The sequence below is a fragment of the Anopheles darlingi genome, chromosome 3, assembly GCF_943734745.1.
Source record: "Anopheles darlingi chromosome 3, idAnoDarlMG_H_01, whole genome shotgun sequence".
Classification (NCBI taxonomy): domain Eukaryota; kingdom Metazoa; phylum Arthropoda; class Insecta; order Diptera; family Culicidae; genus Anopheles; species Anopheles darlingi.
This window is the reverse complement of record NC_064875.1, coordinates 67,380,968-67,398,467: the sequence shown is the minus strand read 5'-3', so window position 1 is coordinate 67,398,467 and position 17,500 is coordinate 67,380,968. Positions and strand designations below refer to the sequence as shown.

The following is a 17,500-nucleotide window of genomic DNA, read 5'->3' as shown; positions in this document are numbered from 1 at the left end:
AAATCGTTTTTTTTTTCTTTCCTAGAATCGATTCTAACATAAATTAATTCTCGACGAGAGCTAATTGAGCCGCAAATCGTTCGACCGCTGTATTCGACTTTAATTGGGGTTGTAAGGTAGTGGGAAAATCAGCTCGCTCGGACGTATAAGGCACGAAAAGTGGCCAGCTGTTGTTGAGAAGCAATCGACGATCGACGTCACTGGACTGGAACTCGCGCTTCAAATTCAAAAAACGCTTCAAACGAGTGGCCGGAAAACGCTTCAAATGAGTGCCACTCGCACACTGGCAACTTGCTGGTGCGTGGAGCAGGGGGCCTTCCTCCTTCCTTTCATCCTCGCGGAAAGGTTGATCGTCGAACTGATCGTCGCTATGGTTGTTGTTTAGCGCTCAGCAACTCACGATGCCGTCCGTGTGCTGAGTGGGGTGGGGGTTGCCGTTCCTCTAATTACGTCATCACCACACGTTGTTCCACCTGGACTGGCCACCGTCGTTGTTGTTGTTGTTGTTGGGAAGCGAAATGGAGGAAAGGTAAATACCGAACTGACCAAAAAGGGGGGAGGTCGGTAGGGTTGGAAGCCCTTTGCGAGGTGCAGGTGTCGATGTGTTTCAGGCGGTGCACGGTCTGGCCTCGTGTACGCAGTTTGCAGTTGGTTAAACAAACAGATGGGCGGCGGTGGAGGCCGCAGTGACAGTGCTTTGTTCCGCACAAATCGTTAGGCGGCTCGGTTGCTCGTGGTATGCTTGCTTTATGGCTATCGATAATGCGTTCGTTTAGTATCGAGGTTGGGTGCATTAGGTGTAGGTATGTGCGTCGGCTATTTGTTTCTAGTAACAGGGTCGTTTCACTGGTAAACAGTCGGTTGGTGGTATATTCAAGGCGAGCCACAAGGAAATAGGTTTGTAGGATTAGCGAAAAGAATTCGCTACACTGTATTCATGTCAGTAAGCTAAAAACTATATTTTTTTAATAAGAAAAGCATGTTTAAAAAAGCGAGGAACTATCGAAGATCTTCGTTCGTATTTACGATCACTTTGTTCATTGACTTCGTCTAGATTTGATCCTTTGTCAATGCGAACTCTTCAGTCTTCCTTGTGCATCTGTGACACCGAGGAACTAGTTCAAATTAAACTAATATCTAAAAAAATAAAGGAGATAATAAAAGGAGAAGAGAGAAGTTCATCCATAGGCAACGACAACCTGTTACTAAGCAAGTCATTGACTAATTTATTACGATGTGATTAATGAGAATACTTTAACATGTATCAAGATGCAAAATGGCATCCTTAGCAACCAATTAAAAATAAAGCGAAAATGAAAATAGCTGCCACACAATCTGAAATTCAAGCAACTGCGAGCACCATTTTTTAAATGTGTCTTCGATTTCGATTTCGAAAGAAAGTCTGTTTGACATTGCTTAGATTATGAAAAAACAATGGAAACTTGTTTTTACCGGCAATCAAAAATATGAGTGACTAACGAAAAGTACTAGCAATTTTCTGTAATTGCAATCTTTTATATTCACTCCATTTCAATTCAGATATTCAATATATAAAAAGTTTTTTTTACCATATTCGATAAAATATGAACCTCCCTTCACAATAGATTTTTTTATTTGTAAAAATCCGTTTATCAATGTACAGCATTATCATCTTATCTCGTTGAATTAAATGATGACATTCAACGTGTATAAAATTGCAAAGAACCAGGTGCTTGATTCGTTGTTTGGTGCATTTGCATTTATTTCTCCGATTCATTGCTCTCAATGACCGGTGTCTTGTGATCTGACCCAGTCGTTTAACAATACCATTAAATTGTCTTCGTCTTCTACTGCACACAATACATTAAAGATCGTTACTGATTGAAAACGAATCGACTGTATCGATGACCAGCTAAGGCGTTAATCGCTTTCTACATCCTGATCATGAAAATAGACCATCTACACGCCCAATACGACCAACCTTCGACCAACCTACTTCCTCCCTCTAACTACTGACCTAATAATTGCCGAACGTCCTTGAAATACTCAGCCCGCGAAACCACGGAACTATAAAACAAACCAACGTTGTACTACCGTCTGCTTGTTCGCCATAAACGGAGCTCGATAACGATTGGTGCGCGTAGTGCGCGTTAATAATTTCATAAGACAAAAAAAAAGAGGCCCCAGTTATAATCATTCCAAATCGCGCGCTTCGTCACCTCTTCCGGCTTCCTTTTGCCCGCTTCTTCAGCTCATGACCGTGCGTTGTTTTTGATCGTTCGTTTCGTTCGCCTTTTCCTGCCGGACGAAAGCCTCCAAGAACCATTCACATCCGTCGCCACCCCTCGCGTTCATTTGTGTGTCCTCCGTCGAGTCGCTTTTGTGCACAAAACCGTCCGCGTAACTCGCGACGCACCTCACTCTGGTGCGATCGCTCGTACGAGAGAGAACTCCAGAAAGAAAGAAAAAAACAAACAAACACCACTAGATATCGAGATCAACAAAAAAAACACAATCGGAGTGTTACAGCACTTCACACTTACATCGCTGTTCTGCCTTTTACAATTATTCAGGTTCGTAAAATGTGCAGCCACAGTGTCTGAGTGCCAGCGACCAAGGGCCAAACGTCAACTCCCGCTACAACAACAACAACATCCGGCCGTTAACGTAACCCGAACGGCAGCGACGACAACGAGAATCGGAAAGGAAAGAAGAGGCGAGAGAGCGAGAGAGAGAGAGAGAGGGTGATCGAAGGAAGAAGGGAATGATGGAGCTACCGAAGGGAGCCAGGATCACACATGCCGGCCTGCTGCAACACACGCCCGATGGCAAGACGGAGTTGCAGAAAATCACACAGGCGGGTCTGGTGGCCCGCTCACCGGAAGGAACGGCCGCGAAGGGTATGAACATCCGTGGCAACGAGGACCTGTGGGTCGAGATCCAGGCGAACACCTTCAAGAACTGGGTTAACGAGCATCTACGTGAATCCGGACTACAGGTAACACAGGTCGGATGTTGGAGTACTTGAACCTCCACTAACGGCAACTCTCCTTCTCTGGCAGGTGATTGAGTTCCATGAGGATTTCTGCGATGGAACGTTCCTCTGCGCCCTGGTCGAGGGTTTGCAGAAACGTCCCCTGAAGCCATCGTGGAACAAGCGACCTGCCAATCAGCATCACTACCTCGAGAACGTCACGACGGCTCTGAACGCGATCGAGGCGGACGGCGTCAAGCTGGTCAACATCGGTAACGTGGACATCGTCAACGGCAACGTGAAGCTAATCCTCGGTCTCATCTGGTCACTGATCGTACGCTACCAGATCGGACGTAGCAAGTTCCCACCGCGTAAACTGATGCTCGCCTGGCTTCAGGCCGCTCTGCCCGATTGCAAAGTGTCCAACCTGACGACGGACTGGAACAGTGGTGTACTGTTGTCCGCTCTGCTCGATTACTGTGAACCGGGACTGTTCCCTCACTGGCGCACCCTTAACCAGAACGAATCGGTACGGAACTGCGAGCGGGCCATGAACCTGGCGTACGAACGGTTCGGCATACCGAAGGTACTCGAACCGGAGTATCTGGCGTCGCGGTGGCTCGATGAGCTGTCCGGTATGACGTACCTGTCGTACTTTATGCGTCCCGGTGGCCCCGGGTATAATGCCACGATGAAGTGGGTCAATGGACAGATCAAGCGTCCTGTCAGCAATTTTACGGTAAGTCTGTTCGTCGAAAAGTATGATCTTCGACTGAGATTCTCTCTCGTGTCCCTTCCAGACCGACTTCAACGATGGTAAAGTGTTCTGCGAGATCATCAAGGATCTCGGTGGACAGGTGCCGGAACCTGGCAAGCTCAGCTCGGACCCTGCCCAGTGGGAAAGCAACCAACAGAAGGTGATCGATGGTGGCCTGAAGCTGGGCGTAAAGCCAGTCCTGGCAGCACGCGATATGGCGACGGCCGATGAGGAGCACCTCGGTGTGATGGCGTACACGACGTGGTTACGTTGGGTCATACCACGCCCTCCGCTCACCAATCTACTGACCGTACACCTGGAGAGCACATCCGGGCGGGTCGGTGAACCGACGAACTTCCGTGTCGAAGCATTGTCCCGTGATGTCGATCTGACGAAGGTGCGCGCTTACGTCAGTCAACCGAACAGCAATGCGCTGCATCCGGTGAGGTTGGGACCGCGCGGTGAGGGTACGTTCCTGCCGGATAAGTACGGGATGCACGAGATCGTGCTCGAGGTCGATGATAATACGTAAGTGCCTCTCGAACGATCGATCGTTCGCCTGTTCACTAATAATATGATTCGCGTTCGGGGCTTTCCGCAGACTTGGTGGCCACTTCTTCCGGGTACTCCCAAGGCTTGTACACGTCGCACCGCCCGGTATGGCACCGTGCGCCCTCGGAAGCCTTGTGGAAGTGCTGGTCAATGCCACCGGTGCACCGAAAACCGAGGACATCCTGGTCACCGCCTACAGTCCTTCCGGGCGTCCGCTCAAGTGTCCGTTGAAGAAGGTACCAAGCACCGTGACCTCCTGTACTCTCTATTTTCTCTCTTTCTCTCTAACTGTATCTCTCTCTTGCTCTCTCTGTCTCGCTCTAGATCGAGGAAGGACATAGTGCCATTTTCAAGCCGGACGAGGCCGGCGTTTGGGAAATTGCCATAACGTACCAGGGGCGCCACATCCAGGGCGGTCCCTTCACCTGTGCCGTGTTCGATCCGAGCGGTGTCTCCGTGCACGGGCTCGACGGTGCCATGCCCCTCCGGGCACACTCGTTCGAGGTCGATGCCCGGGGTGTCGGTGTGGCCGGCGAGCTGCACGTCGATATCGTGCACGAGAAGCGTTCGCTCGTCTGTTCGGTCGAGAAGCTGCAGGAAAACAAGTACCAGGTCACCTTTATGCCACGCTCGAACGGTAAACACCGTGTGTACGTGTACTTCAACGGGTACGACGTGAAGGGTTCACCGTTTATCATGAAGGTGGGCTCGAAGGGGCGCTCCGGAAAGACACGCAGCAGTCCGCATCAGCACCACGATGGACGGTTGCGTTCGGAGAGTCCTTCGTATCACTTTAATTCCTCTTCGTTGACGCGCAAAGCGACAGCGGATCGGCGGGACATTTACTCACCGGTGACGGTGCTCCGTGAACAGCCGGTTAAATCCGGTAGCCGATCGCCGCAGGATTACGATCAGAATAGTTTCCTTAAGAGCAGCACCAGCAAGGAGACGTACACGAGCCGCGTCATTTCACCTTCCGCACGCCATAGCCCCTCACCGAAGCTTTTCCACACGACAACGACCGTAACGACGGGAACCACCGAGCCGGATTATGGTTTCCGGCGCAGCACGGAGCTGCTTTCGCAACGGCGTAACTCCGATGAACGTAAAAGCCCATCGACGGCCGTTGGTCGCACGTTGGTGGAGACGGATGGTGGTGGTGGTCTGAACTCATCCTACGTAAAGACGATCCGCACCGAGAACCACACGACGAAGACGATCCGCACATCGATGGTCGATGGCGAGAGCCCGATCGCACACATTCGGGCCAGTCCGGGGCTGAAGAGTCCTCAAACGGTATCGGCGACGGTGATGCACGAATCCCGGGCAAGCCCAAAACCACCGATCATTACGACGACGACTACGACGACCAGCAACTCGCGTTACATCCCATCACCGGTCATCATCGAGCAGCAACGGATGGCCAGTCCGATCGCGGTGCACGAAAAATCCAACGGCACATACCAGGTGACGGAACGGAACCATTCCTACAAGACGACCGTCAAGCGGGATGTCGTGACATCGCGGGACAGCCCGACGCTAGCGTTCGATCGACTGCGCAGTCCAACCCAACCACCGTCCACCGTCGACTATTCGTCCAACATTAAGGTGACGACGAATGGATTGAACGGTGCACCGTCCCGTCGCGATAGTTACGACGTGATCAACAAGACGAAGCATCTGTTCTCCCAGAACTCACTGGAATCGTTGGCCAACCTGACGGAACGGCAGCTCAACACCGACCTGACGTACGATCGCTCGACGCTCGACAATCAGACCGAGCAGAACACACACTTTAACAAGTTCTCGCTCGGGACCGAGCGCAACAATTCCGGCACAGCAGAACGGAAAATTACGATCGATGACGAGGGTCTCTATCGGCCGGGGGGTTATCTGAAGAACTATCGGACGGAAACGAACGAAAAGTTCGAAAAGTATAGCTCACAATCGCAGCTGAAGGGAGGTTTCGAGCCGATCGGTCGTGATGTAAGCGGTGCACGGGCGATCCGCGTTCAGGACATTCCCGATGGTGTTCTCGGGCGTCCGGTGGAGTTTGAGAGTAAGTATTGAGGCGGTCAATGCTTCGACATTCTGCATTATTAACACTTTTAATTTTCTGATGCGCAGTCGATGGATCACAGGCGGGCTCGGGCAATCTGGAGATCCTCGTTAATGGTGGCCGCGTGACGTCGGCCGTGCGGGCGCTCGGTAATCAGCGATTTATCGCGAGCTTCACACCGCACGAGTCTGGTGTCCACACGGTTCAGATAACGTTCAACGAGGAAACCGTACCCGGTAAGTGGTTGCTCCCTTTTCATTTTACTCCATCGATCGTTTTCAGCACCGCGTTGGGTTGAGGAAAATTGGGAAAATCGTTATTCGAGGATCGCAGCATGATCGAAAATTCTCTCTCTTTCTTCTTTTCGTCTCGATTAAGGGCTCATAATGTCGAGATTGTACCTTTTTTCCAACAATAGCAACAGTAAACCACAGCTCAGTCACTGGCAGCGCCTGCGTGGAGGGTAACAGCATGCCGGCAACATGAGGCGGGGGGGTTCGTCGCTTATCACCCGCCTTTGGGACTCGCGCGCTCCTCTCATTCGATTTAATGTTTGTGAATAAAAATCTAAGTTTATGTGATGTTACGACGAGTCAATCCTAATGGATGGGGGATCTACACAATCAGATCACGTTCTATGCTTCCGTTTTGTCCTTTTTCACATGCGGAAGACACGAAAGACTTCAATGACCATCGTTGATGCTGAACGTGACAAACAGAAAATTCAATTTTAATTATCAAACGGCGATAAGATTAGACGGAACCCTGGGCTTACAGCCCTAATCCTTCAACCAATGGGGGTAAAAGGCGGAAAGAAACGCGATCTGCACAGTTGGAATCTACCAGAAATGGTTCGTCCGTTGAGTAACCTTCCCCCGTATATCAGTCGAACGCGCGATTGACAATTCATTCGCGTTAATGCCATTTCGCACTTTGAAAGCTGGTTCCTCACTTCGGAATTATAAATTCAACTCCCACCCCCGGGGCTGCGCCAATCAATCATGCCACACTAGCGCAACGATATGAAGACGCTACGGAGCGACATTCAAGGGTGAATGGACCCCGGTGTTTGTTTTAAATTTATTCCGATGTTATTTGGTTCGTAATGGTTCAGCTGCTGTGTTGTCGGCCTGCTGTGCCTTTCGGTTCGCTTTCGTCTAATAAGATCGGCTTATTGGATGTTCGATATCGAATAGATCATTTCGAGGCATCCGGTACTAATGCCACTAATGGTGCCGCCAAATGGTGGCGATCCATTATCGTGAGGAAGCATATGGATCACATTTTTTGTCGTGTGTTGGTCCAAGTTTGTAGTATCCTTTCCCTCATGCTCTACAACCACTCGTATTGCGATGCTACTTACGTATTGCTCTGTAACTTCATGGTTCATCGCATACCACCTTCTGTTTCAACGAGGTAGATGGCTTCGATGGGATTCTTTTTGATAATATGTCATTCAATGAGTGCTATTGGAGATACGCATTTGTTGTGCTCTACCTGTACGTCTGAAATCCTCATTGAAGATTTTAGAATATTTATTTTAAAAATCGACAAGTTCTTCTAGAACATAGTAGACATTGAATCAGCAATTATTCTATTTGCATGAAAATGGAAGAATTAAGAATGATATCCGAGAGATAATGTGATGCATATTCTCTTGCTCGAATCTCTTACAATTTCCATTGTCGATTTAACACCACAGAAGATAATACTTTTTTGAACATGATGCGAAAAGCTTTTAATATGCGATAAGCGAGAAGCAGAGCACATTACAGTGCTGGAAAATTCTCGTGATGTTAGGCAATTGGAATCTAGATGATGATGTTCGTTCTACCTAGATAACACTTCATTCCTCGTGTACTTCATCTCTTACTTTATTCTGAATGATCTTATACTTTTACCTATACGTGAACATTTTTCTCGTGATAGAAATGATCGTGACCGCGGTGAATGATACCATAAATGAATTTGACGATCTCGAATCGATCTTCATTTCGATATCAAATCGCTACATTTGAAATTCCATGAAAAGAATCCTCCAGGATCGTGAAGATCACCTCAAAGCCAGCGAAGCATTTAGTGATCTTCGTCGATAAAAAGTTCATTCGACTCGATCATGATCGAGCCACCGAACGGAATGAACTCACTTTGGCCCGGGAAAACGCATGTTGTGCCCGCACCTCCCACGGATGAGCCACTGCCAGGTGTGTTTGTCTTTGTGTCTTTTTGGTACGATCTGTATTCGCTCTCGCTCTCGAGAAGGCGCGATCTCGAGCGAACGATCTCTCCGGGAGAGCGGCCACCGCTCGAACCACCGCAACGCACGCAGTCACTTCTCAGTTTCCTTTTAACCGTCCCGCGAACCAGTCGACGAAATCCGTCGGTGTACCAGAGAAACGCCAAGTCGGCCAGTGCGCGCGTCTCTTGAGCCCGAAGAAGACGAAAGTCACCCAGAAGAAGGAAGAAGATCGAAAGAAGCAATGTGCTAGTGTGCGAGCGAAAGGGAGCGAGGAATATATAGCATACCAGAAGCGTAAGCGTAGCCAACCAGCCAACCATCGCAGCCAGCAGCAAGTGGGTTGTGCGATCGAAGAAAAGCCGAAGAAGGAAAGAAGGGAGAAGATCCCAAGAGGTGTGTGTTGTCTGTCCGTTCCCCCGGGGGAATTGAGCACTTGTGTGATCTGGTGCGTAGGGGCGCGAGTAAGCGCGAACGTGTGTGTGTGTGTGCCAATAGGGAGACGTGTTTTTAAGTTTCTTCTCCTGGTTGTGATGCGTACTACTACCGATCACAACGCCTTCTAGTGATCAACGGCCGGGAGCGTGATCTGTTCGTGAAACGGGTTTGCTGACGAGAGATGATTCAGGGGCCAATTCCTTAATGGCAGAACCTTTGCCACACAGATAAACCTCGCCAATGTGTTTGCCATCACCGTTTAAGGTGTGAGTTTGAATGTGTGTGTGCTCACGCGTGTGTGTGTGTGTTTGATCGTTAAACCACAAGATCGTCGTCCGAAGGGTGGTTTAAAGTCGTGAGCGCGCGTTCTTTGCGTGACTGTTTCTTCTTCTAGAGCCCCGCCGCGACGATCCGTTTTTGCGCGAGCGGCTTTCGCCTGATATTGTGATCGCACCACACAGCCAAAGTGTATGTGTGTATGTGGGTTCGCGAGCGCGCGCGCGCGTGATCATCGTCTTCAAGAAAAGTCCCAACGGATCGCAAGCTATAGCTGACGTGACAGTTCGAAGTTCGTTTGCATGCGTCGGCTGCTCCCGAGTATTGTGACACTCGCCGTTAGCTTGTTCTTCCTCCTGCCTCCCTTCTACCCTACCTGCATACGATCGTGTGCATTGTTGTTGTTGTCATCTTCACCTTTGTCATCGTCGTTTCCATCGTCACCGTCGTTGCCGTCGTTTGCCTTGTTTTCCCATCATCCCCTACTCCGGCCATCCTGAGATGGAATTCGGCTTCGGAATTTAGCTTTCTAAAAAAAATCCGTCCAGCCAGACAACATCTCTTCCTCGTTCTTTCTTTCTCCCGGTGCACGCACGCACGCAACCAAGCTTTATCGCGTTCCGGGGGCTCGTTGGTGGTGGATTAACATGGGAGCGATGAGATGGCCACTGAACGCAAGGGGGCACACGCACAGTTCGAGTTTCAACTGGAGCCAGCGAATGAGATTAGCATGAAATCAGAATAACCGAATGTTTTAAATATTAATGATCGTCTCGCTACTTCCACTGACTCCCTGACTGGAGGGTGCTGCGCTTTTGGGTGGTGACCATCTCTGTGGTGTTGGTAGTGGTAGCGCTTTGCTATGGGCGCGTATGTGTGTATGTGCAAAGGAGACGAAGGAAAGAAGGACGAAGAGAAGGCCCTCCGTCGGTTCGATCCTTTCCGGAATGTCTTATTCGCTTTGCCTCCATTTCTCCACCTGTGTTGCTTCGTCTTCGTCTCCTTTCGCTCGTAACTTAACGTCGTTGTTGTGTTCGCCCTAAAAATCTACGGCTACTGTATCAAATAGCAGCAGCAGCATCATCAACAAAAGCAACAGCAGCAGAAGCAACAGTGGCAGCGGTTCCGGTGGTGGTGACCAGAGTGGGCAACGTTTAACGATAGGATTAAGCAAAAGCATCGTAAGTTTTCATTAATTTCCTCGACACAATCTTATGCTAAGCAACTAGTCCCAGAAACGACTCGTACTTCGAGGTAGAAACTACCGTAAATCCAAGAATCGTATTCTAATGTACCAACCGCCAGCGCCCAGTCCATCAGTACCAGCATCCAGCAGCTTTTTCCATTCCCTTGCTCTGCGCGCTGCGTTGCGTTGGAAGCGAAGTTCAACGTATTCCAGGCAGTCGCACCGCACCGCACCGCAAACCGCAGCAGCCCAACAACGGTGGCAACGGTGTGGCCTGACCCAGATTCTGGACGGCTTCGATTCATGTTGGAGCGCTCTCTCGTTCGATCTCTCTCTCTCTCCGTCTCTCCGTCTCTCTTCAAGTTGTGTAAATCTCGGTTTCTCCTTGGGCTCCTACGACGGAACAGATTAAACTGAGACACGTCCACACACACACACACGTATACACATCGACTTCGATCAAAAGCATAGTGGGAACGCAGCATAAAACCTCATGCAGTGCGCGGATCGGATCGTACCAGAGATCCGAAAGCCTCGCAACAACATGCACGGCAGGATGGGATCACTAGCAACGATAGGTAGTACGAGTGAGAGAGAGCGCGCATGAGGTACCGTTTGAAACCGTGGGCTGCCGTTGCCCAAGATATCGGTTTTCTCTCCCGGCCCCGGGGTGCATTCCAGTCGTACCGACCAGGGGTGGAGAGCGAGAGAGAGAGAAAGATTAATTACGATCTGTGAGGTGCGCGTTGCATAGAATGCAACACTAGAACGCCTCCTAGCAGGTAGCAACATCCGTTAGAAACGGCCACCATTTATGGGGTGTTCCTGTCTCCTGCAATTTGTGTTGTACAACAGCGCATTTGCAGCACAACACTGTTAACAAGCTTTCTACCATCAGCGTCTCTTTGGCTTGTTCTACACGCGGCTCGCAAAGCGCTCGTCGTCATCATCAGCAACGGCCAGGTCACAATTGAGGGTTGCCCTTGAATTGTGATCCACGGGCATTTCCACGATTCATGAAATTTGCAGTTTCTCGGAGTGCTCGGACCCAACCGGAAACCATTTAACACAAACCAACCAAACCGAGCAACAGGCAGCAAGTCCATCCTGTCGAAAAAAAAAAAGCCGCCGCCGCCATTCCAAGTGGCTTTAACAATGGACCCATTTAGGCGGTGGGACGGAGGGCGGCCCAAGGAGGCGAAGCGAAGGTTTTCTTTCGCCGGAAATCACCAAACGAACTCGCAGCGTGGTGGTGGTGCGTCGTGGAGACACATCTTGCCAGACCTTCGCAAGACAGACCTTCGCCACCGCCACCACGATGAATGGATGGATCACACAAACAATGATAAGATTTATCATCGCTCGCGGTGGCGGTGCCAAACGGTGCGTAAAGGGCAGAAAACCCGGCAAGGCAAAGGAATGACGCGCGTTTGGCCGTTTCGGTTGCTCTCACGCTGAGCCCTTCCGTTGGAGAAATCTTCCCCAGTTTGTGGGCCCCCACTTCGATGGTGAGGTGGAGAAGGCGTACTGGCTTGAAATGGCGTCGTGCGTGGGCCACCACAACGCGTTATGCTGAGCTTACTCACCACCCGCGAGTGCGGCCGGGGAAGAACGATCGAGCTCGCCAAGTGCCAAGCGTTAGAATGTTGCAACGGTGTCGCGATGAAGACGGCCTCTCCCCGGATGAAGGTGGGAGTGGTGTGTTGCTAGAGGGGAGACCCCCAGTTCCACTCCCAGTCCAGGCAATTTCGCGGTTTTCGCTCCACCGCAAAGTTTACATTCTGGCCACGGGTTTCTCGCGGGTTCTCCGTAGCGTCGTCGTCGCCCCCCTGGTTGTTGTTTGTCCAACCTCCATTTTGTTTTCTTTGCTTTTCGAACCAAAACCTACCTATGTTTTGGGACGGCGATGACGACAACGATGGCGGGGGAATGAAACAAGAATGTTTTGTGTGAGAATCGCACGGTGGGCGCGAGGTGAAGCCAGTTCCAAGGTTGATGACACACCGCGCTGCGCACCGCACCGCACCACTCCCTGCGCAAACCGGCAGCCAGCTTATGCCTGCGCCGCAAGCAGTCAGCAAACCTCCGTCCGGTGTTTTGCCACCTCACCTTCTATCCTAGAACTCGCATTCAACTCCCAAGGTCCATGCCACAGGCCGGTTGCATTACTTTTCAGTTTGTGTGCCGCTTTAATCGCCGTTTATGCGATCGCGAATTATCAAAGATGGCTTCCTTTACTCCACGCTGACTAATGGTTTGGGCGTATGTTTGCGAATGGAAAACCAATTGTGTACCATCATGAGATGTGGTTCGGCACTCTGCAGAGCGTGTACGCAGTATCTGAGCGTCTGAGCATATCAAGATCGTGAGACTGACAGCAAGAGTGAGAGAGAGAGAGAGGACAAGAGGGAAAGCTGATCCGCTCGCTTTGATCGACCCGAATCGGGGCCGGTAATTGACGTTTTGAACAGTTGCGCAAAATGTGCCTTCTTCACTGTTTGGCATAAATATGTAGTAGGCGAACGAAACAATCATCGCCAGTTACCAAGCGCATCATCAACCAACGCGCAGTAGCCATAGAGTACCAAATGCATCACTTTAGTGCATTGCCCCTCTCTCTAATCGGTTGCAGTTTTTCCGGCGTCGTGAAGATGTACATTTACGAAAGAAATTTAACTGTCTTGAAAGTGATACTTTACTCAGAAGTGTACTCTCCAGCGACCTCATCATAATGGGTATGTTTTCACCTTCGTATCAACAGCATCACAAAGCATACAGCAAACTGCCGATTGTTTTCCGAAATGCTGCTGCGGCGCACTTCTAACGAACTCAATCCAGCTTCCTCCAGTCCAGCCTGGTTTGCAGTGTTTCGGTGGCCTCTTCGATTAGTTTTAATTACCCAACGATTAACATGGCACGGTTCCGTAATTTTACGTAATAAAAACGAATTTAAGGCTCGGTACGCCGGCGGGCAAAACACCGATGCAAAACGGACGCCGGTTTCCGTTCGCCAATCGAGTGTGTCCAAATGCTTAATGGCCTAAAACGGCTGCAAAATAGGAGCGATTTGCGCGCCACAGACTTGATGTTGAAGAGTGAGAGAGAGACTGAGAAGGCGCGAGTGAGTGAGTGAACAGAGCATAGATAAGTGAATCGAAAGTGCAACAGATAGACAGACAGACGGACGGACAGACGGACAGACCGTCAGTTCGCGCGACCAATATAGCAGCAGATCTCCCCTACGGTGGGGAGATGTGCTGTGTTGTGGTGTGCTGGAGGGGAGTTAAAGCTGCTGATCACTTCTGGGAGAAAGTTTTGCTTCGTTGAAGCATCGACGCAAAGATGACCAGAGATTCAGCTCCTCGTCCACCGTACCGTTCGCTGCTGTGTTGGTCGTTTTGTTGTTTTAAGGCTCCACCAAAAAGGCTTCACAAAGAAGCAGGCGACGAGTGTGCTGGTGTGTCCGAGCACACGAGCATAGCCCTGCGTGTAACCATTTATGCCACGAATCCACGATTATCGAGTTAGCGTGGAAAGGAAGGAAAGTTTCGATCACTTTCGGCACTCCTTTGGTGGTGGTGCGCATCCCAAGGAAGAAGGGAAGAAGCGCGTTGTGGTCGCTCGGCCTCCACACCACATCTGCAACGACCACAACAGCAGCCAACACCAACAACGCAACATATTTATCTTGCTTTCTCATTAAAATACCAAACAACCTTCCCTCACGGGGACGGCCGGCCGTAAGGAAAACGTTCAGCATTGGACTGATGCATTGGGCCCTTCCTTCTCCCGGTGGCCTTGCTTGGCCGTTCATTTCACAAGTTTTTGTGCCAACCTGCCCGCCCAGCGACTTACTCGCTTTCCACATTTAATCCCGGCCAACGACCAGTAAGCCAGTTTTTGGGCCGGACATTGCGTCAAGTGTTTTTCGCCCCAGGACGGGAAAGGTCCCGCTCGTTGCGATCGCTGGTGGATTTTGGGGATTCGCGCCGCGGATGGCGGCGCGGGATATTAGCAAATATGTTGCAAACCATTTGTCGTTTAGCTTTTCTTGCCAACAATGCGCCGGCGGGGTGATCGCATTAATCGCAACCACGGGGCTTACACGGGGCCGATCGTGCCGATGGCGTATTATGATGTTATGCAAACCCACCCCCCGCCCTGGCTGCCGATCACGATCATCACGGATCGGTTTTTGGGAGGGTTTTTCATAAATACATTTGTCTAATGATCGATGCTGCTTACGCATTCCTTTGTTGGTTGGCTTCCAAGGCACGTCGGAACGAAACGTGCAGCATTTAAATGTGGCCAATGCGCCATGAAATTGTGGCTTTCCATACGTAACATCATAATAACTTCATCGATCGTTGAACTTTTCTCCTGGTGTGGGGTGGATTGTTTTTGGGAGGTGCAGTTTAGCCATTGGTTCCTTTGTAGCGAGTAGTCATAAGTGTTGCTAATCTGTTTGTCTGCATCAGAAGGAGTGGCATCATGTTGATGTTGATCTTTCGATTGTATGATTTTCTTTGGTAATAATACAGAGGCAATAACACAGAAAGCTGGATGACTGGCACGGGTACATAATATTGCTCTGCTAACATCTCTCTTAAATGTTTAACATGCAAAAACTTTCTCATTTCCATGTCTCTTGATGTGCAAAACCTTTCTCATTTTGTCTCGTATAACAATATGAACATATTTAAAACAAACGCAACTATAAACTTTTAATTATTTGTGCAAAATTAATACGCATTTATTTAATTATTTATTTTTGAAATTTCTGCGAATTTGCATCGAATTTCCTATTTCAGCATGTGATGCAAATTTGATGTAAATCTCATGAAACAAAAATGAAACCGTTATCTTAAAGAAATTGTCATTAAATCGCAAAGGGATTTATTCGTATGTGCATTATTGAGTGATTCATTCGAACTCGCAAACCACAAAATTGGATTCAAGTTTCAAAAACGCTTATTACAATATTACGAAATACAGATTGAGACGATAATCTGGCAAACTCCGACCACGATTGATCAACGCTTCATCGCCGCTACGATGCGCGCCTCTTCACACGCATTCAAGTCTTTCGTTCTACAGTAAAACTTCAAAATCAATAAACCCTCGCCGTCGATGTCGGATGCGATCAGCATCGTCGCCATGGTCGTGCGTGTGAACGATGCTAATTTTATGCACAGTTACAGCGCCTCAGTCGGCCATTCATTTTTTCCACTCCGCCATGTTGCCGTCGCCGAACCCGAAAAACCGGTCTCGCGGTCCCCCCGCTGGTGGTGGCCGGTTCGTCACCAGAAATAGAAAAACATTTTTATCTCCATCGTCTCAGCTCGTTTCGACGACCATTGTGCGCCAGACTCTGTCACGTTGTCCAAAATGCGCGGTCTCTGTGTCTGAAAGGAAGTGGTTGTTTTCGGAACGAGAGGTGGGGGGAAGGGCCACATTCCTTTCAGCTTCACGGAGCCTCGGATCGCTCCGATGACATACCATCCGACGGAATGAACGAAAGGAAGCAGCGCGGGATATGTTAATCTGCGGCCGATTCCAACGGACCACGATTCTCTCCCGGGCTGGCATTTTTAGGGCGTGGATGGCCTGCCTGCCTCCTCACGGTACACCCGGGACCGATAGAGAAACGTGTTTTCCTCTGGTAACAGTCCACGTGTCCACTTCGTGTGCTGCGTACTTTCGAAGGCGCTTCACGTCGCTTGATAGCAGCATGAGCATCGGTTTCGGGGTTTGTCTTACGAAACGGATATCCAATAAAAGCCGCGTGCGCACGTTCATATCATACCGCTCCTCACCCATTCCATGTTTCCCAACAATAACAACAAAACAAAAATGGTGGCTTTTAGACAAACACAACATCATCCCATCGCAACTGCAACTCGTGACAGCATTTACAAACAAATGCCCTTCTCGCGAGAGCAAACGGGAAAAGGATGGAGGAAGGGCGGAGTTGCGGGTGCGGCTTCCGTTGACATATCCGTTGACGGACGAGCGATGTACCGGGAGGTGGGGTAGTGTACCATCAAGCCAGCATCAAAAGAATACATAATTAACCACTCTGCCGGTTGGTCGGTTGTGTGAGAATAGAAGTTACTATCCATCCATGATGGTTTCATTTCGTCAAACTTTCACCTAAACGCGATGCCGCGCGACGTTTGCTGCACAATATGTGTTTGTGTATGTGTTGTTGGCCGTCGCGACAGGGTTGCCAAAATTTATTCGTGACCGCTCAACCCGGCGGTCCGCCCGAATCCGAGAAACAGTACAGAGCATAGGTAATTGCATTTGCCAGAGCCGCCCAGCTTCTGGCCGGTTCGCTCAGCTCGCGTGTCGCCACGCTTGAGTCGGATGGTGGAAGCGTCCAGTGAAAACGAAATTCGACCGACAAATTAATCGTTTTTTTCCACCAAAAACCAAAAAAAACACCTCACCACGTGACGTCCAAGTTCGAGGAAAGCCAAAGTGTGTTGTTGAAGGTTTGATGGATTGCATGCGTGGCGTGGCGTGGTGGTGCTGGTGGTGGCCACTGCAAAAAACAACACACCCAAGGCGCATCGAAATGAGAAATGGAAGTCAATAAAGGCGAAGAAAAGGCCCGGCCAGCCAGCCAGCCAGCCAGACAGCCTCCGTTAATTACCAATTTTGGGGTGTGCGAGGTGATGGGGTACCGCGGCCTTCCCCGCGTTATATATAACCGGTTCCACCCGCCGAGAAGCTGATGAGCTGAGGAAAGCAGGAAGGACCACAGCAACCGCTGCAGCGGTTCAACCATTCACGCCCAGGACGAGGCATTGAATTATTTATTAATGTTTTCGTTAATGAAAGTGACCCAAAACCGTTAGTGCCACACATATTTCGGGGGCCCTATTCCTCATTATTACTTGCGCGATCGTGTGTGTGTGTGCTTCCGATCAGTACACTAACGGCGTGTTGTTTTCTGGTGGGTCTTAAAATCCTTCTTGTTTTCTTTACAAAAAACAAACCTTCATCTTCGCGACGGACCAAACGAAACGAAACACATG

General features: G+C 49.8%; 2 protein-coding genes across 11 annotated transcripts in view; one reads left to right on the top strand and one right to left on the bottom strand.

The window, feature by feature from the left end:
* LOC125954772 (probable methyltransferase TARBP1) overlaps positions 1-17,500 on the bottom strand; it is a 321,619-nt gene that overhangs the window by 124,345 nt on the left and 179,774 nt on the right. The window lies entirely within an intron of this gene.
* Positions 1-17,500, top strand: part of LOC125954766 (filamin-B) — a 73,635-nt gene that overhangs the window by 9,724 nt on the left and 46,411 nt on the right. For 5 of the 10 annotated variants that reach the window (XR_007469061.1, XM_049685327.1, XM_049685325.1 and 2 more), the window contains exons 2-7: positions 2,553-2,977; positions 3,042-3,692; positions 3,754-4,238; positions 4,312-4,498; positions 4,587-6,321; positions 6,390-6,557. Coding sequence is in view for 5 of the 10 variants with exons in the window: in XM_049685327.1 (XP_049541284.1) it covers positions 2,744-2,977; positions 3,042-3,692; positions 3,754-4,238; positions 4,312-4,498; positions 4,587-6,321; positions 6,390-6,557 (3,460 nt within the window). In the remaining 5 variants the exon portion in view is untranslated. Of the gene's footprint in view, positions 1-348; positions 898-2,552; positions 2,978-3,041; positions 3,693-3,753; positions 4,239-4,311; positions 4,499-4,586; positions 6,322-6,389; positions 6,558-8,319; positions 8,954-10,340; positions 10,453-17,500 lie in introns of those variants that run through there. The other 5 variants (XM_049685328.1, XM_049685332.1, XM_049685331.1 and 2 more) reach the window with 5 other exon arrangements.